The sequence below is a fragment of the Micromys minutus genome (genome assembly GCF_963924665.1).
Source record: "Micromys minutus genome assembly, chromosome: 11".
NCBI classification, from domain to species: Eukaryota; Metazoa; Chordata; class Mammalia; order Rodentia; family Muridae; genus Micromys; species Micromys minutus.
This window is the reverse complement of record NC_137980.1, coordinates 18,173,083-18,196,855: the sequence shown is the minus strand read 5'-3', so window position 1 is coordinate 18,196,855 and position 23,773 is coordinate 18,173,083. Positions and strand designations below refer to the sequence as shown.

The 23,773-nt window shown below is 43.6% G+C and overlaps 1 protein-coding gene across 2 annotated transcripts; it reads left to right on the top strand.

Annotated features, from left to right (window-relative positions):
- The first annotated feature begins 1,152 nt into the window (after positions 1-1,152).
- Positions 1,153-22,201, top strand: HMGCR (3-hydroxy-3-methylglutaryl-CoA reductase). Of its 2 annotated transcripts, none has more exons than XM_080925326.1 (20): positions 1,153-1,200; positions 5,293-5,480; positions 6,274-6,385; positions 6,624-6,711; positions 7,611-7,695; positions 9,042-9,147; positions 11,829-11,935; positions 12,028-12,144; positions 12,676-12,836; positions 12,935-13,182; positions 13,292-13,467; positions 14,786-14,980; positions 15,510-15,668; positions 15,800-15,957; positions 16,525-16,630; positions 18,041-18,211; positions 18,855-18,995; positions 19,075-19,233; positions 20,093-20,247; positions 20,612-22,201. In XM_080925326.1, the coding sequence occupies exons 2-20, from the start codon at positions 5,316-5,318 to the stop codon at positions 20,664-20,666; spliced, it is 2,664 nt and encodes an 887-aa protein (XP_080781452.1). In that variant the 5' UTR covers positions 1,153-1,200; positions 5,293-5,315; the 3' UTR covers positions 20,667-22,201. The 2 variants fall into 2 exon arrangements, with proteins under 2 accessions (XP_080781452.1, XP_080781453.1); XM_080925327.1 differs by lacking the exon at positions 1,153-1,200 and adding an exon at positions 1,205-1,317.
- The last annotated feature ends 1,572 nt before the right edge of the window (positions 22,202-23,773 follow it).

Below are 23,773 nucleotides of genomic sequence, written 5' to 3'. Positions count from 1 at the left end.
TATTATGGAAGACAGAGACAGAGAGACAGAGAGGGGGGAGGGAGGAAGGGAAAGAGGGAGAGAGACAGAGAGAGAGAGAGAGAGAGAGAGAGAGAGAGAGAGATGACCTATGTTTGAGAGAATCAGGAAAGGAGGTGGCATATGAATGATCCTCGAGGTATAATTAAAATTTCAAAATTTACAGTGGGTAGGTATATCCGGGCTAAACTAAGACCATAAGCAGGGGTGTCAAAAGCAATTCAGTACAATCGAAGGACCAGTTACTTTAGGCTAAAAACAGGGACAGAGCTCTGTGTAGGTGAAATGGGGTGGGGCCATATTGGTAGTGTCAGCGTCTTCGCAGGCAAAAGGCTGATGATTTAGGGGCAGGTGTATGGCATAAGAGGACGATTACTGCAGCAGAAATGCCAGAAGCAGAAGGTGTAAGCACCCGAGAGTGGGAAGACCAGTTAGGAGAGTTTATTGCAGTTTGAGGTAAGAGCTGATAAAGGCCTGCAGCCAGGAGGAGAGCAGAGGGAATTCAGCGAGGACACGGGAGAGGGACTCTTCGGCGAGCATCCACAGTGTGCGACAGGTGACCTAGATAGCCGGAGCCATTAGAACTGATGGGTATGTCACAGGGGATTTGGGCTGCAATTCGCTGCCACGTTTCTTTTTTCTTTTTTTTTTTTAAATTCCTCTTTTCTCAGAGCACATCTCTCTACTAACTGGGCTTTTGCTTTTCAAACTCAACCCGCGTTCATCCCCACGCTCCAACTCTGACACGGTGGCCTCCCGTGGTCCTCCCACGGACAGGACCCTGCAGGTCAAATTCTGAGTTTGGGGCACTCCACCCGCGGAATCCCTGTCCCCCGCGCGGGCGGCGTCCTTGCAGGCGCCTCCACGGCTCTGGGACCAATAGGAAGACCGCGATGCTGGGACCCGACCAGCCATTGGTTGGCTCGGCCGTGGTGAGAGATGGTGCGGTGCCCGTTCTCCGCCCGGGTGCGAGCAGTGGGCGGTTGTTAGGGCGACCGTTCGTGACGTAGGCCGTCAGGTTGAGCAGCCGCCCGGTGATTGGCTGGGGGATCGGACGATCCTTCCTTATTGGCGGCCGGCTGGCGCCCCGGAGCGTGCGTAAGCTCAGTTCCTTCCGCCCGGTGCTCCGTTGGCTGGAGACGGCGGCTGGGCCGGCTTAGTGGCCTCCATTGAGATCCGGAGGTGAGCAGGCTGACGCCGGGGATCGGCGGGGCAGCGGGTCTAGCGCTCCGCCTGGGCCCACGAGGCGTCTGCGAACCAAGGGGACCGCGAGGACACGTCCTTTAGGCCCGGCGGCAGGTCGGCGGCGGCCGGGGAACCCGTGGGCCAGCAGGGCCTGGGGACTAGTGCAGCGACGGGGGTCCGAGGGTCCAGTCCGGATGGCGCTGTGCTGACCGGGCGGTCACGGTCATCCGTGTAGAACGAGTGTCAGGCAGAGGGGACAGCGGGAGCGATGTTCGTGGAGCCGTAGAGAACAAGGGTTCACGCCCAGGCGCTGCCTCACGGCAGGACCCTTCTTTAAAGTATGGAGAAGGGCCAGATACAGGCTGAAGATTGATTGACCCAAAGCCAAGATCCGCGTGAATAAGGCAGGTTGTGCCCCTCCTGGTGGGTCAGGAGGAGGATGCGAGGTCGGTACAGGCAAAGCTAGCCCTCCGAAGTCGGTCTATCAGCCGGTATGTCACGGTCTTTCTCCTAAGGGGCGTAGTCTCATTAATACAGATACCATGTACTCCTTCTGGAATTATTTGATTTGAGTGAGGAAAACCGGACCTTCGAGGTTCACAAGTTAAACAGTAGAGTTATGAGGTAGGGGAAGGCTAATGTATTTCCTCAGGTGGAATATTTCCTTTCTTGAGGTTGTGTCTTTTCAGGCTCAGTCCTGTAAAGGGCACAGGAAATGTTTGTTGCTGGCCTTTTACTTTACAAAATCCTTGTGAACAATTAAAGCATATCACACAAAGTAGAGAATGCACTTTTTGGTTATTTGCGCTTTATTTTTATTTTTTATCGCAGGACAAAGTCTCGGATATGCTGTGAGGTTGGGCTGCGTTTCGTGGGCTTACTTTGTTGTAGTACCTTTCTAGAACTTGACCGTGCCTAAACTACCACATTAACATGAAAACTTGCCTGTATGTCACAGCCGTTTCAAGATAAAGGGTGTGCCTGTGGGGGAACATGGCATGTATGCACACACTACTATATTTTTGTCTAATTTGTAGACAGTGAGCTATATTCTGGGATTAATTTTTGCACCCCAAAACCTATCTTGAAATTGTACATTTTTTGGTAAGTTCTCAAAATAGTAGTTCTTTATGGTTCCATGTAAAACTTTGGTCAGAGAACTTGAAAATGAAGAGACAGACTTGTGAAGTAATGTAAAGTTGAGAATGGAACCTGTTTTCTAGTGTAAGATGATGGTGATCCTGATCCTGTTTGAGGGTAGGTTAAAAAAGCAGGATGTTATGTCCTGTTGGGATTATAAGATGCTGCAGGTCTTAAATAGAGCCCCTCAAAGGGACAACCTGCATATATTTATTAATTTGAGGTCAGTGTATGTAATCAAAGAGTGGGATGTGTACCACAGGAATTTGCTGAATGGAATCATCATAGAGAAGCCTTTCTCTGACTGCTGCAGTTGGTGGGTCTAGTCCTAGATAGAATTAGACTTTAAGAAGAGTCTTAAGACCATTTGAAGAGTCTGTGAACAGTTTGCTGCATAGTTTATTTGGAGAAGAAGACAGGTTCTTTTTATTATTGCAACGTAACCTACTGAGCTTTCATAAAGTGCCACATAGCCTCTCTGGTGCCACTTGGCATAGTCACAGAGGAATGGGAGGTGCTCCTGAGAGACAGGTTATAGTCATGGTAACTTGACATACCTTTGTCACATTGCTCAGTTCGTATTTTCAGGCAGGTGTGGTTGGTTCTGTGTACTCACCTGGATTGTGGCACAGGATTTTGTGTAAGTTCTTCCCCTCTCAAAACTTTAAGGGAAAAAACCGATTGAACCTGCAGGGAAGAGTGGCAGGCTTGGCAGCCCCCTGGCAGAGCAGTGAGTGAGATGGGAGGGGTGTGCCTGGTGGAGTGTGGTTCGGGCAAGAGCTGCTAGTTGATAATCACATCAGGGCCCTTCCTGATAACAATTCCGATTTTTTCCAGGGAAGCCCTTTAATGGTAATGAATGAACTTCACCTAGGGGAGACGGGCGCAGCTTTGTGGTGAAGGGCAGAGAATTGGGAGAGATTTTGATTGAGATTTGAAACTCATTTACCTTCTGAAATTTACTCATTTACCTTCTTTAAGCCAAACTTTTTGAGCAGTTTCTGACTTTAAAAGGAGAGTATGAGAGAAGCCAGTGGACACGTGGTTCCCATGAGGCTCCTAGACAGGTTTAAAGTATCCATGTTTTAAGTCCAGCCCTCTATAAAAGTATTTTGTAGTTGTCATTTCTCTGGTATTTGTCAGTCAGTGCTATACAATAGTACAAGATGCTGGAGAGGGAAAAAATTCATTATGCAGTACTGAGAAAAATGAATAAATACAGATGCCTGCCACATCTCTATGCCTTACTAATTGTTCTTTTCAAAATTGAGACCCACAGTCAGGAGCATACAGTCTAGTGAGATCACTGTGAATTTACATAGTACTTACCCATGCTCCCAGTCTTATTGTCAACTACTTTTATGTTGTTTTCTATTTTTAATTACTTAAAACTGTTTTTAGCAACAAAATTGATTTTATGATTGAATTAATGTGTTGTGACCATCTTGAAAACCAGTTATACTGGCCTGTAGTTGGGTATATTGAAATGTAGAGGAAAAATGGAATGTGGGATTCCGAGATAATGTTCGCTAATTGGCTTCATTCGTAAAAGCCAAGCCCCCACCTTTCTTATATTCCCTACTCTCAGATACCTTTTTGCCTTCATTACTTAATCTATTGGCAGTGGTGAAGCATTTTTTTTGTTTTGTTGGTTTGTTTGGTTTTTCGAGGCAGGGTTTCTCTGTGTAGATCAGACTGGCTTTGAACACAGACATCTGACTGCCTCTGCCTCCCATACCACCATTGCATGGCTAATTGGTGTCATTAGTTAATAAGTCACTTTCTTAGTGACTATGTGAGATCTGTTTGAATTCTTTCTGACAACCGGTGGGTGTAGTTTGTTGGTTTTCCTCTCACCATCTGTATTTTATTGTGTGTGTTTATGTGCACTGGGGTGTACTGTGGCCTGACTGTGGAGGTCAGAGCACAATCTGCAGTGTCAGAAGCAGTGAGGCTTAGATACAAGTGCATTTATCCCCAGAGCCATCTCATGGGACCTAGTTTTTGTGACTTATTGTTACCGGTAATATTTTTCATTGTGCTCTATAGTTTAACCATGAGGAATATCTCTGTAGGCCATCTGAGGCTTTATAAGATTACATTTCAAATAGGAATGTCAAAATTATTAATTAGCCAGCATATGTGGAAAGAGTGGTAGTCATTAGCGCTGATCTTCTTGCTGTTTACTCTGTTGAGAATCCTTTTGTCAGACCAGAAGTAGTAGGGATGTTGTTGTTGTGTTTTGAACAGAGGGTTTTGCACTGAGTTTATCTTTGTTCCTTGGAGGGGGGGGGTGTCTTTTTGTATGACACAGACATTTGGCTGGCTGTAAAAGTTCAGAAGCTTCCACATTTAAGTTGGTCTTCTTGCCCCTGTAGTTGCTTGGGGGAAATGCAGCCATCCTAGCAAAACGCTGGCCCCCTTTTTATTAACATAGAAGTATAGATCAGAAAGATTTCTGGTGACGTCACCTTAGAAAAGTTTATTATACATTGTGCTAATGACAATGTATCCTAGAGGATGAAAATGTGTAACAGGTTCTTGCTCATAAATCATGATTTACACAAGGTCCTCAAACAGCAGCTTCTTTGATGTTCCCTGTATCAAGCATGTGGACAATGAAGGGTGTTGATGGGTTTTAAGTCACTAAAGAATGGGAATTGTCACATGCTTGCTTTGTGCTTTCTTTATTCTGCTACTCCTTGGCTCCCATAAGTACAGGGAGTTATGTTTGAAACTTACTTTTAAAGGAACATTTGCGTGAAAATTGTTTGCCAGTTAGTAATAAAAGACTTAGGTGTTTGAAGAAGTAGTAAGCATCATTTTAATGGAGTATTACAATCACTTTCCAGAATTATGTGGGACGCTGAACTAGTCCTGTACATGAGATGCTTTTGTCCTCTTGGAAGTGAGCCTCATGCTAAGTGTTTGTATGTGTATTCCCTCCAGGATCCAAGGACTGTGTCGCTACAATGTTGTCAAGACTCTTCCGTATGCATGGCCTGTTTGTGGCCTCCCATCCCTGGGAGGTCATTGTGGGCACAGTGACGCTTACCATCTGTATGATGTCCATGAACATGTTTACCGGCAACAACAAGATCTGTGGGTGGAATTACGAGTGCCCCAAATTTGAAGAGGTTAGTTTACTTCAATAACTGACTAAAGTGAAAATTTCATTTTCAATTTCTAAAGAATGTCTCCTTTTGGGGCCTTCCCCTTCTCCTCAGAGAAGGTGATGGGGGATGGGTTTGTGAGGGTGGGACTGGGAGGGGAGAAGGGGCAGTGACCAGGGTGTAAAATGAATAAATAAACTAATTAATGAAAAAAGACTCCTTTTTAGAGAACATATAAGCAAAAAGAATTCTGAATAATTTTTACTTGTGGGCTTACCTCGAAATTTCAGCTATATACATGGTACATGTACACATAGAATACACTAAAAATGCTTTTTTAAACACAAGTGAGTCTAGTTTACTCCCTTGAGAAATACAGCATTTTTTAAATTTCTTTTTTCTTTTTTCTTTTATTTTTGATATTCTCTGTATTTACAATTCAGGTGTTATCCCCTTTCCACCAATCTCATCCCCTTCCCCAACCCATTGCCTCCATGAAGGTGCTCCCTCTTCCAGATACCCTCTCCTACCTCAGCATTCCCCTACACTGGGAAAATGACTCTTTGCTGGACCAAAGTCCTCCTCTCATTGATACCAGAGAATGAAATACAGCTTTTTAAAGGACTATCAGAGACAATGATTGCAACGAATTACAGATGGCTTAAAAGTTGCATTCAATTTTTGATTTCTTTATTGGCTATTTTGATTTGGTTGTACTATGCTGACATTTATATTCCTGTGATAATACGTAACCCAGTGACAGAATAAAAGCTTTTGCTTGTGGGTACTTGCTTGAAAGCTTTCTCTCTGCCAATAGGACGTGCTGAGCAGTGACATCATCATCCTCACGATAACTCGGTGCATCGCCATCCTATACATTTACTTCCAGTTCCAGAACTTACGTCAGCTTGGCTCAAAATATATTCTGGGTAAGGCTGGTTGCTGCCTTTGCCCTTTGCATGCTGTAGACGTGTGGTTTGCTGTGGGAATTCTCCAAGTGTGTAATGCTGAGAGAGAGCTGTTGAGTCCATTCAGCAGTTACTGCTCTCGTGTGGGGCTCCGTACTCTAGAAGAAATGACATTGTTCTTACAGAGTCCCGAATGAGAATAAATGCTACCCTTGTGTGGTAAGGACTCAGGCTCTAAACTGTGGTGTTTGGCCTGTAGGTATTGCCGGCCTCTTCACAATTTTCTCAAGTTTTGTCTTCAGTACAGTCGTCATTCATTTCCTCGACAAAGAATTGACAGGTTTAAAGTAAGTAAAGCCCAACTGTGTATTCTTTTAAAACATGTTTTTAGTCCCTTTACTCCCTGTATTTATTAAAGGTCATGAATAAATTTAAAAGTTTAAAAAATATGGAAAAAATTTCACATACTTGCTATTAGCTAGCCTGTTAGTTAACATTTTGAATATGTTCTTTCCCGTTTATTTTAGACATATTTTCTGAGTGTCATAATATATATGTGGTGTCAAGTCTTTTGCCTAACATAGTTTATCTGCATCTTTTCATGTCCTTAATGTTAAAGTAAATTATTAGTGATAGCTATATAGTATTGTGTGTGGATATTTTATAGTTATTCTAATGTTAAAGTAAGTTACTTTTCTCCATAAATACCACACTGATTAATATCTTTATAGACAGTTTGTGTTTATGTTCACCATTATCACCTAGCAATACATTTCAGGAGAAACATAGCAACTGAGGGTTTGCTTATTTTAAACGTTTACTTTTTTAACCTCTTGCCTTGGGGTAATGTGGGGGTAGTCACCAATTTGAATATTACACATTTTTCTTAATGATAGCTCAAGTATTTTTATAAACGTAGAATAGCTGAGAAAACACAAAAGGTGCTTCAGTGCGTGTTCATTTACATGTGCCTGTGACTCCAGGGATGGAGTGGAGGAGCAGGGTCCAAGGCCACTTTCAGCTACACAGCAAGTTAGAGCTCAGCCTGAGCTTCATAAGGCTTTGTCTCAAAAGCAAATAAACTTCAGCAAATATTTTGAGCATCTCTTAGTTTCAAGGCTTCTTAAGAATACTAGCAGAAAAGTGGTCATGCCTCGTGTGTGTTATGGGAAGGATTATGTTAAGAAGTTTCTAAAACTATATTTTCCCTGTGTTAAATGTAACTTGTCTTGATTTGTTTCCTCAGCGAAGCTTTGCCCTTTTTTCTGCTCTTGATCGACCTTTCTAGAGCAAGTGCATTGGCAAAGTTTGCCCTAAGTTCAAACTCACAGGTGAGTATTATTTGTATCCTGGGAGTGTGATGGTCTCTCTGACGTTTGTCATCTTGACATCGTCATCTATCTTGTGTCTACAAGATGAGATTTCTTTACTTCTCAAAATGTAACCACTATCTGAAGTTCTTAGACTGGTTTGTGTAAGTGTCTCACTTCCCTATTGTTTGTTTGAAAGTCTTCAGAAGTTGTAGCTCCAAGATGTAGGGGAATAAGCCACTTATTGAGGCCTGTAGGGAAAAGAATGAGTGTCTCAGGTACTTCCCTCATTACTTTGACCAAATACCTGATGTGGATTAATTAAAGGGAGAAAGGCTCATTTGGGTTAATGTTTCCAGGAAGTAGTAGTTCATGGAGCTGGGGAAGGCATGCAGGTAGGAACTAGAGGCTCACTGTAGTCAAGAGGAGGGTACACAGGAAGTTGGGCCAGGCTGTGGAACCACAAAGCCCACACCTTGTGATCTACTTCCTCCGGTGAGGCTCCACCCCCTCAGCCTTCCCAAGAAGCACCACCTCCTGGGGATCAAGTATTTAAACACAAGAGCCTTTGGGTGCCTCATGCACTTCACCTTCAAACTACAGCAGATCTAGTGGAATAGAGCCTCCAATCACATTGTTTCTAAGCCCCTCAAATTAACATTTTACATCTTCAATTTTATCCTGATGTCGTCAATGGCTTTAAAAAAAACAAAAAAAGAACCCAGGATTGTTTAACAGCCTTGTGCCAGAACTCTTTTTGAGACAGACTGTGTATCTAATGCTTTCCTGAATTATAGCGATCCTCCTGCCGTGGTCAGCTGAAAGCTAGAATTGCAGACATACACACCACCATGTCCTATTTGGTCCTTTTATAATTTCCCTCCAGTGATACGCCATTGAACTCAGGACCTTTTGTGGGATGGTCAAGAGTTGGTAAATGAGCTACACCCTCCCCCAAGTTGTGAAAGAGTAGATAGTTCTGTCATGATTACATATATTGGATACTGCTTATGATCATTTGAACATTTTGAGAAGGAAATTATTTAGGTTTTATTCTCCTAATGTGACCTCCAAGAATCTCAGCTAAGCTTTTGTAGGAGCCAAAATATAAAACAATTATATAAAGAAATATAAAAATTAAGGGCATAATCAAATGGAATTTAAGTGATTGATTAGCCTACTAGTCACAGGACTGATCTTTAGACTATGTCTCTCACTGCCCATGCTGCCTGTTGAATGCATCCTGTCTTATCATATTGTTCTTTGCATAGTAAAGTAAGATTTGTATAGGACCCATCATGCTATGTAGCATTTTCAAAGGCTGACTGGAATTTTACAACCACCAATGTGTTTGGTCTGTGCTTTAGGATGAAGTAAGGGAAAATATAGCTCGTGGAATGGCGATCCTGGGCCCAACATTCACCCTTGATGCTCTTGTAGAATGTCTTGTAATTGGAGTTGGCACCATGTCAGGTTTGTGAACAATTTCTCATACACTTACAATTGTCATTAAAAGGGGTATTAGGAGGTCTTACATTTATATTGTTTATTCTTGAATTCTGACTTCAGTGACTTGAACTGCAAATATTGTTGGTGTGTGCATGTGTGGGCCTCTGTGAGCGTGGTAAGAAAGTAGCAGCAGGTTACTGATGTCTCTCATGGCTGCTGTCTTCTCTTTCTGTGTCTGCTCTGGTGTTTGGGGTTTGCTGTTGCTTTGTAACCAAGATGGTATTGCAAGGCTCCTGCTGTTTCCTGGGCTGAATTAGTAATTTGTTTCCTTGTATTGTAATTGCCATGATGGAGGTGGTGCAAGAATCCAGATCTTATCAGGTGGTTTAATTAGATACTAGGTCATACATCCTAGCATGTCTGCAGCACCAATCTCAACATGCTTCCTCATCCTTAAAGGGATAGTAGAGAACGAATACTAAACATCAGACAGGACCCCGTTACATACTATTACATACAGTATAAATATGGCCTGGCCTGAAAACTTGTCAGAATGAATATATCATGCTATAATGAGGCTTCCTGGTCTTAAACTAGATTTTTTTTTTTTCTGGTGTGTGTGTGTGTGTACACATTCATCTGTGTCCCTGGAGCTATAGGGTGTTTTAAGCCATGTGATGTGGGTGCCAGGAGCCAAACTTGAGTCCTCTGCAAGAGCCAAAGATGTTCTTAGCTGTTGGGTTATCGGCCACTCCAGCCCCTAATTATCTTACTTTTAAGAGAATATTTGATTGTCTCTGTATTTATTCATTTATTAATTACTATATATATATATATATATATATATATTAATTTCTGATTGTAATCACAGACATTCTACTATCCAACAAAGGTTTTTATTTAGGAAAGAAAAACCATTTTAAAAATTGCTTTAAATTTTACATATCTATGGCTAGGGATATAGCTCAGTGGCTATGTCTTGTAAATTAGGAAGGTGGCAGGTAAAGCACTCTCCGTGGAAGTGTGAGAGTCAGTTGGGGTCTGAGACTGCCTGTCTTTGCCATCCCGTGTCCCTGTGAGGGGCAGAGGCAAAGAGCATTTCAGAAGTTGAGGGCCTTGCTAGCCTCTGGTAAACTGTGTAGTCACAAAGAGACGAGTCTGTCTCTAACAACACAGACACAAGGGCAGATAACAGCTGGTGTTGTCCTCTGAAGTCTCACACACACACTTGGAAAAGTTACCTTCTTAAAGGTATAGTTTTGAGTTTTAATAATTACCATGTTACCACCACTAGATCAAGTAAAATGTTGATCAGGTTAAAACACAGTTATGGGATTTTCTCCAAGCAGAAGAGTTTGTGATGTTAAAGATGGGCCAGGAAATTACAGGCTGTGAAACAAAGGCTGCTTATTTGAATCGGATGCAGAGAGTAGTGGGGCTGATGCCTTGTCTTGTTAGAGAAATGAACAAAAGAATCAGATGCGTAGTTGCAGAAGCCACTGAAGTCATTTTTATCTGCAGAAGTAGGGATGTGGCTTAAAATTAACACACTGCCTGCCTTTTCACATGTGCGAGGGGTTGACCCTGGAGCTTGTCTGTGCTTCGGACACGTTGTCCCACGTCCTGGGGATAACTGCAAAGGCCAGTACAGAAAAGGCGTGGCTGAGCAGCTCACTGGCAGTTTGCACTTAGTATTGGTGAAGGTTCAGTTCCCAGCACAGAGAAGCCACGGCTCTTTACAAGTCTTGGGACTGGAGCTGTGTCCCAAAGTGGCAGAGAAGCTTCTTTTGGGACAGTCAGGAAGAATGATGGTAACATGAGTTTAGAGAAGAAAATAGTTGATGATTAATTTGTGAAAAGCATTGGTTAAGTATGACTGGGTGGCCTTGGGTGTGAAAATATTCTGTTCTAGTGTTTAAGTAGGACGTATAGATTTTCTGTATTTATAATATCATATAATTTGCAGTTGGTTGTGAGAGTAAATAATGTAATAAATTTTTTATTTTAATTTGAGCTAAAGAGTAGGAGTTGGTGATCTTTATTTCCTTTCTGGTCTCTACAATTCTAATACCTTCTATGTGAGATTACCAACTGACCCTTGAGACATTTTGTGGTGAAATGTTTGTTAACTTTCACTCTTGTTTTATTAACATTTTGTATTATATCATTTTCCGATAGGTCAGTGCAGTACAATGCTAAGAGCATCAGTAGGCACTGCAGTGGGTATAGACTGTTGCACTTAGTGGTATGTAAGGAATGTTTACCGAGATGTCATGTCAGAAAGGCATAAATGCCTACAGATACTATAAGTCACCCTGGAGAGGCTAACTGCATCTGTGATAAGTGAGCTCGGGAGCAGTGTAGATTGGAGGATACAGTTACTCCGGTAGAGTAGCTGGTCTTACTGCTTCCTGTCTCAGCCACTCTGAGACCATTCTATAAAAGAACTGGAAACATTTTTTGGCCAGCTGTATTAAACAGCACCATTCTATACAGCGTTGTGATGTTGGCGTAGAGAGGTGACGGTCTGTGTCCTTGTGGGTCTGAGTTTTAGAACTGCTGTTCCTGAATCCTTAGCACCATCTTTGTGTTGCTAATTTTGTCCAGTAGATGTGAAACTTAACTATGTAATGAAGAGCCTTTAAGATGAATGGCATGGCAGAAATCCACACTTCACCAGCTCTGTGTCTCTTGTTCTTTACCAGGGGTGCGCCAGCTTGAAATCATGTGCTGCTTCGGCTGCATGTCTGTGCTTGCCAACTACTTTGTGTTCATGACATTTTTCCCAGCCTGTGTTTCCCTGGTCCTAGAGGTAAGTCTGGCTTTCCTGGTATCATTAGTTGTGAAGTAGTACGTCCAATGCTGTCCCTTTACCTCCTAACACCATGCCAACTTACTTCGTAGCTTTCCCGGGAAAGCCGTGAAGGTCGTCCAATTTGGCAGCTCAGCCATTTTGCCCGCGTTTTAGAAGAGGAGGAGAATAAACCAAACCCTGTAACCCAAAGGGTCAAGATGATTATGGTAATGACATTTTTTTTCTCCAGTATTCGTAGTCTCAGTGTTTCTTATCCTTTGGGTATTTGGGGTTTTTGTTTGTGTTTTTAGTTTCCTATCTTGTTTATATACTAGTTAGCCCTTACAGTGATGTTTCAGTCTTCTCCTTTTTCTGAATTTGTTCTTTGTTGCTTTGAAGTTCTGAGGATTTTAGTTTGATGTTTTGAGACAGGATCTTACTGGCTAGCCAAGGCTGGCTTTGAACTTTCAACTATCCCACTTCAGCCCCGAGGGCTGGGACACCAGCTGTATGCCACTGTGCCCCGTTGGGCCCTGTGGTCTGTTATTCTTGCTCTCCCGAATAGACTCTGCAAGTTCCTCTGTCTCTGAAAGGCTATTCTTTGGACTGTTTGAGCAGTTACAGGCCCGTTGCTTTAATTTAACAAACTGGGTGCTTTCTTAGCATGACGAGGTGGGGCTGAGGAGGAAAGTGTGTGCTTATGGGGTTGGGAGAGACGAGAAAGCAGAGGGCACGCAATTTAAAATCCGTTCCTTCAGTCTCTAGGCCTGGTTCTTGTTCACGCTCACAGTCGCTGGATAGCGGATCCTTCTCCTCAGAACAGCACAGCCGAGCAGTCTAAGGTTTCCCTGGGTCTGGACGAAGAGGTGTCCAAGAGAATTGAACCGAGTGTTTCTCTCTGGCAGTTTTATCTCTCCAAGTAAGTGACTGGGACCCACAGTACTCTGCGCTCTTACAGGACTATGCTGTGACTTGTATGTTTCTGAACTGACAACATTTATCTTTGCTTTCATTCAGGATGATTAGCATGGATGTCGAGCAAGTGATTACACTGAGTTTAGCGTTTCTTCTGGCTGTCAAGTATATTTTCTTTGAACAAGCGGAGACAGAATCAACACTCTCACTAAAAAATCCTATCACGTCTCCTGTTGTCACCCCAAAGAAAGCTCAGGACAACTGTTGTAGACGTGAGCCTCTGCTTGTGAGGAGGAACCAGAAGCTTTCGTCGATGGAGGAGGATACAGGAGTGAGTCAAGATAGAAAAGGTACTTTGCTGTGTTCATTCTCAGTTCCTCTTGTCTGAGGATGCCCCTGAGTTGACCTCATCTGAAAGTGATTTGAGGGCTTTGAGATGTCTTTTTGCCTCTTACACAGCTGAAGTTATAAAACCTTTAGTGATGGAAGCTGAGACTGCAAGCAGAGCCACGTTTGTGCTTGGTGCCTCTGTAGCCAGCCCTCAATTGGCCCTGGAGACACAGGAACCTGGAATTGAACTCCCCAGCGAGCCTCGACCGAATGAAGAATGTCTGCAGATACTGGAGAATGCAGAGGTGGGGCAAGGGCGAGCTCACACTGGGGGAGACGACAGATGGGGCAAGGGCGAGCTCACACTGGGGTTTCTTTAAAAGAGGATGTTTTTGGTACTTTTTTTTTTATAATCAAAGGAGGTTAAAACTGGTACTATTGTGTCCTAGTCTCGTGGCCTAGTCCCTGGGTCACGTGGCTTATTGACAACTGTATGACTTCCCTACAGCCTTTGGGGTGTGATCCCCACCTTCAGATGATCAGCCAAGGCTCGAGAGGCTTCAGTAACGTCCTTAAGATATTTACTACTGAGGAAATTGTAAAGCTAGCAGCAGCACGGTCTCTTGTTTTCTGATTCTTGTAGTGAGTTCCTGTCTTGTAGAGATGGGGGGGCTTTTGAATCGGTGTGTGTTGAGGTGGGCTGTGTTTGAACACCATGTAAACACAGTGTTTTCTGTAATAAGAATATGTTTTTCTGGTCTACCAATTTTTTTTTTCATGTTTGGTTAGATATAGTTCCATTCTAGCCTACTTTATTAAGATATATTGACAGGAAATTACAGATATTTAGAATGCATAGTTTTATGAGTAATCAACACAGTCAAGCTAATTAAATAAAAAGTATTATGTAGTCCTGGCTAGCCTAGAACTGCCTATGTAGACCAGGCTGGCCTCAAATTCAGAAGTCCACCTTCTTCTGCCTCCCCAATGCTGGGGTTAAAGGCTTATGATACCTACTGGCTTTATTTGTTTATTTATTTATTTTTTGAGACAGGGTCTCTTACTAAAGGTGGAGCTTGTCATTTTAGTTAAACTGGACATAGCAAGTCCCCAGCAACTGCCTGTGTCCTCCTGCCCAGTGCTGGGATTGCAGATGTATAGTACTTTGCAGATGTATACTACTGTGCCTGGCTTTTATGTGCTTTCTAGGGATCTGAACTCAGCCTCATGCCTGCATAGCAAGCACTTCCCGGGACCTCCTTGATATTTTTCAAATCATCTCCCACTTTCAAACCCAAAGCCTTTTTAAATTTTCTCTGAATGTTTTTGCACTTTGTCTCTTCTGAGTGTCAGCATCCTTAGCTGGAATAAGCCCTGTTTAAGGGTTACAACCTGTACCCACAAAACATTACTGAACAAAGTCCATACTGACTGTCATTGTAAGAAAATATATATTGATTGACTTTCATTGATCAGTCCCCGAGGACTGAGGGTAAGGCTTTGTTCTGAGTTCTTTTCTTCCGGGGGACGGGGCATAGTCTGGCTATTACTGTTCTTCAGCCTTCAGCTTATGTAGTTCTTAACTCTAATCCTATCTCTTCATGTTCTTTTCCCTTTCTTCAGAAAGGTGCAAAGTTCCTTAGTGACGCGGAGATCATCCAGTTGGTCAATGCTAAGCACATTCCAGCTTACAAATTGGAAACTCTGATGGAAACTCACGAACGCGGTGTGTCTATTCGCCGGCAACTCCTCTCCACGAAGCTTGCAGAGCCATCTTCTCTCCAGTACCTGCCTTACAGAGATTATAATTATTCCTTGGTATGCTATTTCATTAGGGAGGGCTTGCTCTGTAACTTGTAGCCAACCTTCTACTGCTACTTTTAAAATATTTTTTATGATTTTATAATTAGTACTGGAAAAGTCCAACAGTTTGCGTGCTTGTTTGTTTATTTATCTACTTATTTATTTTGGTTTTGGTTTTTGAAAACAGGGTTTCTCTGTGTTCCCCTGGCTGTCCTGTAACTTGATTTGTATAGATCAGACTGTCCTTCAACTCAGAGATTCACCTACCTCTGCCTTTCAAAGGTTTGGGATTAAAAGCATGTGCCACCACCACCCAGCCAGTTTAAAGAGTAAATTTGGCCTATGGTTTGGCTTAATGATAGAATGTTTACGAGCCATTGATGAAGCCCCTGGTTTGATCACCCAGCACCATAACAACAACAAAGAATATATTTAAAATATTATTGAAACATTTTATAGGGGCATGTTTGAAGACTTGTCAGTGACTGGGACTGAGGTGAGCTGCAGTCTGTTAAGTGCAGGGTTTCGCCTGCCTGTCTCTTAGGTGATGGGAGCTTGCTGTGAGAATGTGATCGGATATATGCCCATCCCTGTTGGAGTGGCAGGGCCTCTGTGCTTGGATGGGAAAGAGTACCAGGTGCCAATGGCAACAACGGAAGGCTGTCTTGTGGCCAGCACTAACAGAGGCTGCAGAGCGATCAGTGTAAGTTGGAGTTTGTCTACCTTAAAGTACTCCCTCGCAGGGGAAGGCAACCAGGACAGATTGGGGACAGACACAAGGGCTTTGGGAGAAGCTGAAATGGGTTAATATGTTCCCATAAATCTTCTGCTCAGCTTGGTGGAGGTGCCAGCAGCCGGGTCCTTGCAGATGGGATGACCCGAGGCCCAGTGGTGCGTCTTCCTCGTGCTTGTGACTCTGCAGAAGTGAAGACTTGGCTTGAAACACCTGAAGGGTTTGCAGTGATAAAGGAGGCCTTCGATAGCACTAGCAGGTGTGTGATAGCTAAATATTTTGCCTGCTTAGGGTAATGTACGACCACCCTACATTCATTCCATTCATTGAGTGTCACTGATAATTATTCCTGGTTAGGGTAGATGTTGATACAGACAAATTATCCCCATAGAAATACATTGGTTTTTAATGTTTGGTAAGATGGCTCAGCAGATAAAAGCACTTCCTGTGTAAACCTAGTGGCCTGAGCCACTCAGTAAGTGAGAAAGGCACAGTCCGTCACAGTGACTAGACTGTTACTTTGCCCTAGAGAAGGATTTCCTGCAGACCATGAGTACTAGCTGTAGGCTTACTTTGGATGAAGACACTTACAATCACACAGAAGCCTAATCAATAGATGTAAGTTCCTGTACGGCCCAAGCTCATGTCTCTCCTTTTATTTGGACTTAAAGTGTAAAGAGTTGGCTCACCTATTCAGTGTCTGAGAATGAGACTCAGCTACAGTGTAGCCTTCATGTGCCTAAAGAAAATAAGAATGCTCCTTACTGAACTAATGAGTAAAATTGAAACTCTCGCCTTGGATTTAATAAAAACCTTGTATGTCCAGATTTGCACGTCTACAGAAACTTCACGTGACGATGGCAGGACGAAACCTCTACATCCGTTTCCAGTCCCAGACGGGGGACGCCATGGGGATGAACATGATTTCAAAGGTGAGTGAAGATGTGCTGTCTCTATCTCAGGGTTCAGCTGTGGGCACACTGGGCTGGCCTTGAACTCCTGATTGTGTGCCTTTGCATTTTGAGTGATCGACTACAACTGTGCTACGGTACCCAGCCGTGTGTCTTACTGGCACACCGTGTCCATATAGTGCATGCGTACAGTTGATGGGTTTCACTAAAAGCTTTTTATATAGCTTAGTTTGGTAGTGTTGCTGCTTTTTTTTAAAATTAGATGAATGTACTTGTGTGTGTGGGTTTCTGCCTGCATGACTGTCTATGACCATCATGTGTGCCTGATGTCCATCGAAGCCAGAAGAGGACATCAATCTCTTTGGAGCTGGACTTTGATATGGCTGTGAGCCACTAGTGGGTGTTGGGAATTGGACTCTGGTCCTCAGGAAGAACAGCCAGAACTTTTAAATGCAGAGTTGCCTAGCAGCACTGCTGTAGATGTGACAGTGTCCTAAATGTCCTCACAAGGGATGGGAGGGGTCTGGGGCTAGCACTTCAGAACTTTGCCCAGTAACTCCTCCTTCCTGAGGAGGAGTGGCCCTGAGGGTTCATCTTAGTGCACATCAAGAGTGCAGGGAGGTGCATGGGGCCCCAGATCGGTTCTGAGCACACCCAAGATACCCCAAAAGAGCTTTGTCTCCAAAATCTTGAAATTGAGTCTTTCTGGAGACTTTTCTTGCCTTTGTGTGTGTGACAGGGTCCCACTGTAGCCTTCGTCTGAGCTGGACCGTATTGCAGGCTAACCTGCAACTCATGGTCAAGGTTTTTGTCTCTGACTAATTCACAGGCAGGCGTTACATGCTCTGAAACACTGTTTAAGATATCAAACATAATCAGTTTGTATAATCCATTCATTTTGTTTCCTGAGAGATTTTTGTTTGGTGTACATTTTGTTTTGTTTATAGAGGAAAATAACTAAATGCCTAAGTTTAAAATTTTCAATAAATAGTATGGTGATTTTTTTTTTTAACAGCTTGAAAATAGAACTGCTGGGTCATCTGTCTCCCCATTCTGAGTCTCAGATATTACTCATACTTGACAATAGGCAGAAGTAGCCTAAGTATTCATTGGGTTGATTCACGCCCACGTGAGAGATACGTTAAAGTAGAACATTATTCTAAATGAAATCTTCAGTTACAAATTGTACGTGGTTCCACTTAATCTGAGCTAACCGGAGTTGCTAAGTTTGTGGACACCAGTAGAGTGGCAGGGCCAGGAAAGGGGTGATTGATGCTTTAACAGGCTGTGGAACATTAGCATTAACCGATGTAGGGAGCTCTGGACATTTGTTAGGTAATACCTTGGATACACAGAGTGACTACGTTTACATTAGTCAGAGTGGTCTGGGTGTCAGTTCCATCATGCATTGTATGCTTTGCTTCTTCGTAGGGGACGGAGAAAGCACTGCTGAAGCTTCAGGAGTTCTTTCCTGACATGCAGATTCTGGCAGTCAGTGGTAACTACTGCACTGATAAGAAGCCTGCTGCCATAAACTGGATTGAAGGACGCGGAAAGACTGTGGTTTGTGAAGCTGTCATCCCAGCCAGGGTGGTGAGAGAAGTGAGTGAGGGAGGATGCTCTATCCTCCATTTTACATGGTAGTGTCTTCACTTGGGTTGAGGCCAAGTGCACTGGCCCACAGCTGTAATCCCAGCTCTGGGAGTCAGGGATGAGGATCCCTAAAGTCTGAGGCCAGGGTGGGCTGCATAGTGAGTTCTAGGCCAGCCAGGGCTGAAAGAAAGTCTTAAAAATAATAAAAAGTACCTGGGGACCCAGGTGCATATGTAGCTGAAGACAGCAGTGTCTGGCATCAATGTGAGAAGAAGCTTTTGGTCCAGGGAGGGCATGTTTTCCCAATGTAGGGGATGCCAAGGGTGGAGAGGGCGATTAGGAGGGAGTGCACCTTTGTGAAGAGGGAGCGGGTTAGGGGAAAGGGATAGCATTTCAAATGTAAATACAGAGTATCTAATAAAAAATGAGAAAAAATCATAATAAAAAGTTAAAAGAATACTACCACCTTTTATAAGAGTACATTTGTAGAGTTGTTTTCCCTTAAGATAGTTGTTTTATTTATGCCTAGCAGCACATAGCGCTCTTGGGACAGTTTAGATGCTTGCTTTCTAGAGGTACAGAGAGGTAGAAGAGAGTGGTTTTTACTTAATTCTCCTGGGGGACTCTGCACAATGTACACACTGTGGCCTAGGTGTTAAAGACGACTACGGAAGCTCTGGTTGACGTAAACATCAACAAGAACCTTGTGGGCTCTGCCATGGCTGGGAGCATAGGCGGCTACAACGCGCACGCAGCAAACATCGTCACTGCTATCTACATTGCGTGTGGCCAGGTGAGCGCGTCGTTCGCACTTTCCTCTGCTCTGCTGTTCTAAGCGGAGGAGCTCTACTCTAGTTTTCTTCTCCTTTCAGGATGCAGCACAGAATGTTGGAAGTTCAAACTGTATTACTTTAATGGAAGCAAGTGGTCCCACAAATGAAGACTTATATATCAGCTGCACCATGCCCTCTATAGAGATAGGAACCGTGGGAGGTGGGACCAACCTTCTACCTCAGCAAGCCTGCCTGCAGGTATGACTGTCTAGCACACAACTGAGTGCTCTCAGGCCATTGAGTCCCAGTTATTCTGGTTTATTTTTTTGTTTCTTACTAAAGCAAACTTGGGAAGGGGTTTATGTCAACTTGTACTTCTAGGTAGATGGTCATTACTCAGGGACCCAAGGCAGGCACTCAGGTGGGGGCCATGGAGGGACACTGCATATTGGCTTGTTCTAGCTTCACATTCAGCTGTTCTTTTATTGCCCGGGCTCATGGGCTGGCTCCTTCATCAGTTAGCAATCCGGAAAATACCCTATGGAGATGCCACGGGCCAAACTGCTGGAGGCAGTTCATCTCCATTCTGTCTTCCTGCATGTATCAAGTTGACCACCACGTTTAACAATCAGACCAGGGCACTGTGTTTCTACTGGACAGCACATCACTCTACTCTGCATTTTAGCTGATTTTTTTTTAATATTTATTATATATAAGTACACTGCCTCTGTCTTCAGACACACCAGAAGAAGGCATCTGATCCCATTACATATGGTTGTGAGCCACCATGTGGGTGCCTGGATTTGAACTCAGAACCTCTGGAAGAACAGTCAGTGCTCCTAACCGCTGGGCCCTCTCTCCAGCTGATGTTTTTATCCTTACTTTCATCCAGTCTAGCCTTAGGATATCTAGATAAGTATAGGGCTTTAAAAAAAAAAAGAAAAGTACATACGCACACACATACATACGGTTTGGGTTTATGCGCCTAATAAATCATGAGAAAATACATTAATTAAGCAAGCACGTGCTTACCACCATCAGCTCGGCCTGCCATACTTTCTAACAGGCTAGCTCTACTCTTCTTGTGGTCATCTTCCCTGCTGGTCTCTGATTGCAGATGCTAGGTGTTCAAGGAGCGTGCAAAGAGAATCCTGGAGAAAACGCACGGCAGCTTGCCCGCATTGTGTGTGGCACTGTGATGGCTGGTGAGCTGTCTTTGATGGCAGCATTGGCAGCAGGACATCTTGTCAGAAGTCACATGGTTCACAACAGGTAAGGCTTCCACACCTACGAGATTTTCCCAAACTAAGGTTTTATAATCCTGATCTGGGAATTACCACGATGTGAGTCCAAACCCTGGAATCCAGATAGTTAAAAAAACAAAACAAAACAGGTGAGGTGCTGTGATCTTTAAAGTCCAAACTCCGGGCAGGTAGAGACAGGCAGGGCCTGTCTCCCAGGCAGCCTAGCCTACTCTGCCAGTTCCGGACGGCTGAGAGACCCTAAGTCAGAAGTCAGAATGAAGAGTGGGTGGCGCCTTGTCCTTTTCTGCCCTCCACAGACACACACACCCAAAGTTCTCAACTTTGCATTGCTGATATTCTTTGTGTTACTACTTTGTCTTTTTCTGATACAGATCAAAGATAAACTTACAAGATCTGCAAGGAACGTGTACCAAGAAGGCAGCTTGAGCCTCCTGACACATTGAACTGAAACACGGGCATTGGGTTCTCAAGGACTAACATGAATCTGTGAATTAAAAATCTCAATGCAGTGTCTTGTGGGAGATGAGTGGACACGGTCAGTGAGGCGCCTGCTTGGTTTCCGGCTCTTTCAGAGACGTCTGAGGCCCTTCACACAGACCCTCACATGTGGAAACTGATTCTTAACACTCGCTGTTCTGGAAAGATCTCACGTGGATGTTACGGTGCTGTGAGCACAGGTGTGATCTGCAGCTTGTTTCTGAAAGCTACCACAAGCTGGAAACTGGTGTTTGGACAAAATGATGGAGTTCCTGGTGATCAGTGTGGGGCTCACCTCCCCGTGGGTTAAAATAGAGTTTTAAACGACACTGTAGCTGACAGAGCTTCTGATTTTTATTTATTCAGTCTGGGTTGTAGAACTTTGCAATCTGAGTTTATTTTTTGTAAACTAATAATTCATTTGGTGCTGGTCTATTGATTTTTTTGGGGACCTACTTCTTCATGGAAGAATTACTTTTATTCTTAAATTACAGAATAATGTGCTAAGTACTGCTAAATAGTTCCCGACGAAAAAACAGTCAACTACGTTTATCTCTGTGAGGCTTTGTTCAGAGAGGCCTTTAGTCTAGATGTTTGCCAGCTGTGCCATACTCTGACTAAAGATACCAGAGCTCTTGGTGTTATTTAGAGGGGAGTGAAAGCAAGTCGGACCTCTCAGAACTTAGAGTGTGGGAACAGTTTAAGGAAAATGACCATTTCTCTAAGCCAACTTTCTTTAGAGACATTTTAACTTATTTAGCTGAATTCTAGATTTTTTTGGTAAACTATCAAATCTGTATATGTTGTAATAAAGTGTCTAATGCTAGGAGTTTATTGCAAGTGTTTAAGAAATGAAAGAACTCAACCTTTACACTGATACAGTGCTCTAGCTTGGGCCAGAGAAGACAGTGCTCATTAGCTTTGGTCCAGGAAACCCTGGCTTGCTTTCCAAGCCTAATGAAGGGAAAGTCAGCTTACAGAGCCAATGATGGAGCCACATGAATGGCCCTGGAGCTGTGTGCCTTGTTCCTGTGGCCAGGAGTTTGGCGACTGAATCATTTATGGGCTCCTTTGATGGACCCATAAAAGCTCTTAGCTTCCTCAGGGGGTCAGCAGAGTTGTTGAATCTTCTTCTTCTTCTTCTTTTTTTAATGTATACCAGTTTTGTATAAATAATAAAGAGCTCCTTATTTTGTATTCTATAATGCTTCAAGTTTGGGCTTGGGCAGCTGACATCTGTAGAAATGGACTCAGACATTCCAGGAGTCCGGCGGCATGGGAGCCTCGGTGATCGTGTCAGTATTATTGTGGAAGATTGACTTTGCTGTTGTATGTAAAGTTTCAAATTGCTCCTCTTGTGACTTTTCAGCCAGTACCATTTTATTTACCTGAGCTTGTCATGGACGTGGCAGTAAAAAGTATTGAGTGTTCATGCTGGTGACTGGAACCAATGTCATCTTGCTAAATTCATGTTTTGTACAATTACTAAATTGTATACATTTTGTTATAGAATACTTTTTCCAGTTGAGTAAATTATGAAAGGAAGTTAACATTGACAAGTGTAAGCAGTGGCTTTTTTAACATTGAGGAATAACCCTAAGCCTGAGGTCCAGAAGTTGGCAAAGTTTGGCCAAGTGGTTGCCTGACCTTTCTGCTGAGGGTCACTGCAGCGACAGTGGCTGACCAGTGCTGTGTGTTTCAGTGTCTTTCCTACACCAAGGGTTCTGTTGGCTCAGATCCATTTCTCTCAGCCCAATTGTCTGGTTATCAGCTGGGCAATGTTAAGAGGAAGGGAAGGGAGCCCACATGGCTGCCCTTTCAAATACGTTTCAGCAGCGTGGGGGAGGGGAGGGGCTTCCTCAGAACTGACTTCCATTTGTAATTCCTCCACTTTCTCGCTGTTAGAGGTGAAAGATTATTGTATTCATAGGAAGCACAAAGTTAGGAAGTGCTCTTGGAGAGTAAAGTGGTAGTAAATGCTGGCAGGTAAAGTCGAACTAACCCTGGAGTGATGAGGAGCTGGCTCTTAGCAAACATTTAGATCAGTATGCCTCTACTCTTAGGCTTCCGAACTACATGGTCACTGTTTCTGTTCTCATAATCTCAATTATGATAAAACTGTGATAAAACACTATGACCAAAAGAAACTTAGTAAGGAAAGGGTTTGTTCTGGCTTTTAACTCTTTAGGTCACAGTCCTTCATCAAAGGAAGGCAAGGCAAGAGCCTGGAGTTAGGAACTAAAGCAAAGCCTGTGGAGAAATGCTTTCTGTCTGGTTTTTAAACTTATTTATGTATGAGTCATATATGCCTGCATGACAAAAGGGCATCAGATCTCTTCACAGATGGTTGTGAATCACCATGTGGTTGCTGGGAATTGAACTCAGGACCTCTGGAAGTACTCTTAACCACAGAGCCATCTCTCCAGTCCCATCGGCCTGTTTTCTAGCACCCAGGACCACTAGCCAGGGGCGGCACCATCTACAGTGAGCTGAGCCCACATTCATTACTAAGATAATGTACATTTCAGTTGGGTTTGGTGGTGCATGTTTTGGGGAACAAAGTAGATAAATGCCTGTCTGTTCTGTGTAGCAAGTCCAAGGATAGATGGGGCTACATACTGTACCCTGTCTCCAAAACAAACAAATGCACTACAAGCTTGCCCGCAGACCAATCTGGTGGCGAGCATTTTCTCAATTGAAGTTACCTTTTCCAAAATGACTCTAGTTGGTGTCAAATTACCTAAGTAGCAAGCACACATGTGGACCAACCGTTCCAGAGAAGCTTTGCCTTGATCTTGGCATTATCTCAAGAGACAATTTTTTAAAAATTTTTTTATGAATTCACTTTACATCTAGCTCATTGCCTCTCCTGATCACTCCCTTCCAAAATCCCTCCTCCATCCCCCTCCCCTTTGAGCTGGTGTGGGAGCCCCTAGGTTCCCCCCCCCCACACACACACACATTAATTCTCTCTGTGAGGCTAGGCACTTCCTCTCCTGAGGCCAGACAAGGCAGCCCAGCTGGGAAAATCCCACACACTGGCATCAGCTTTGGGG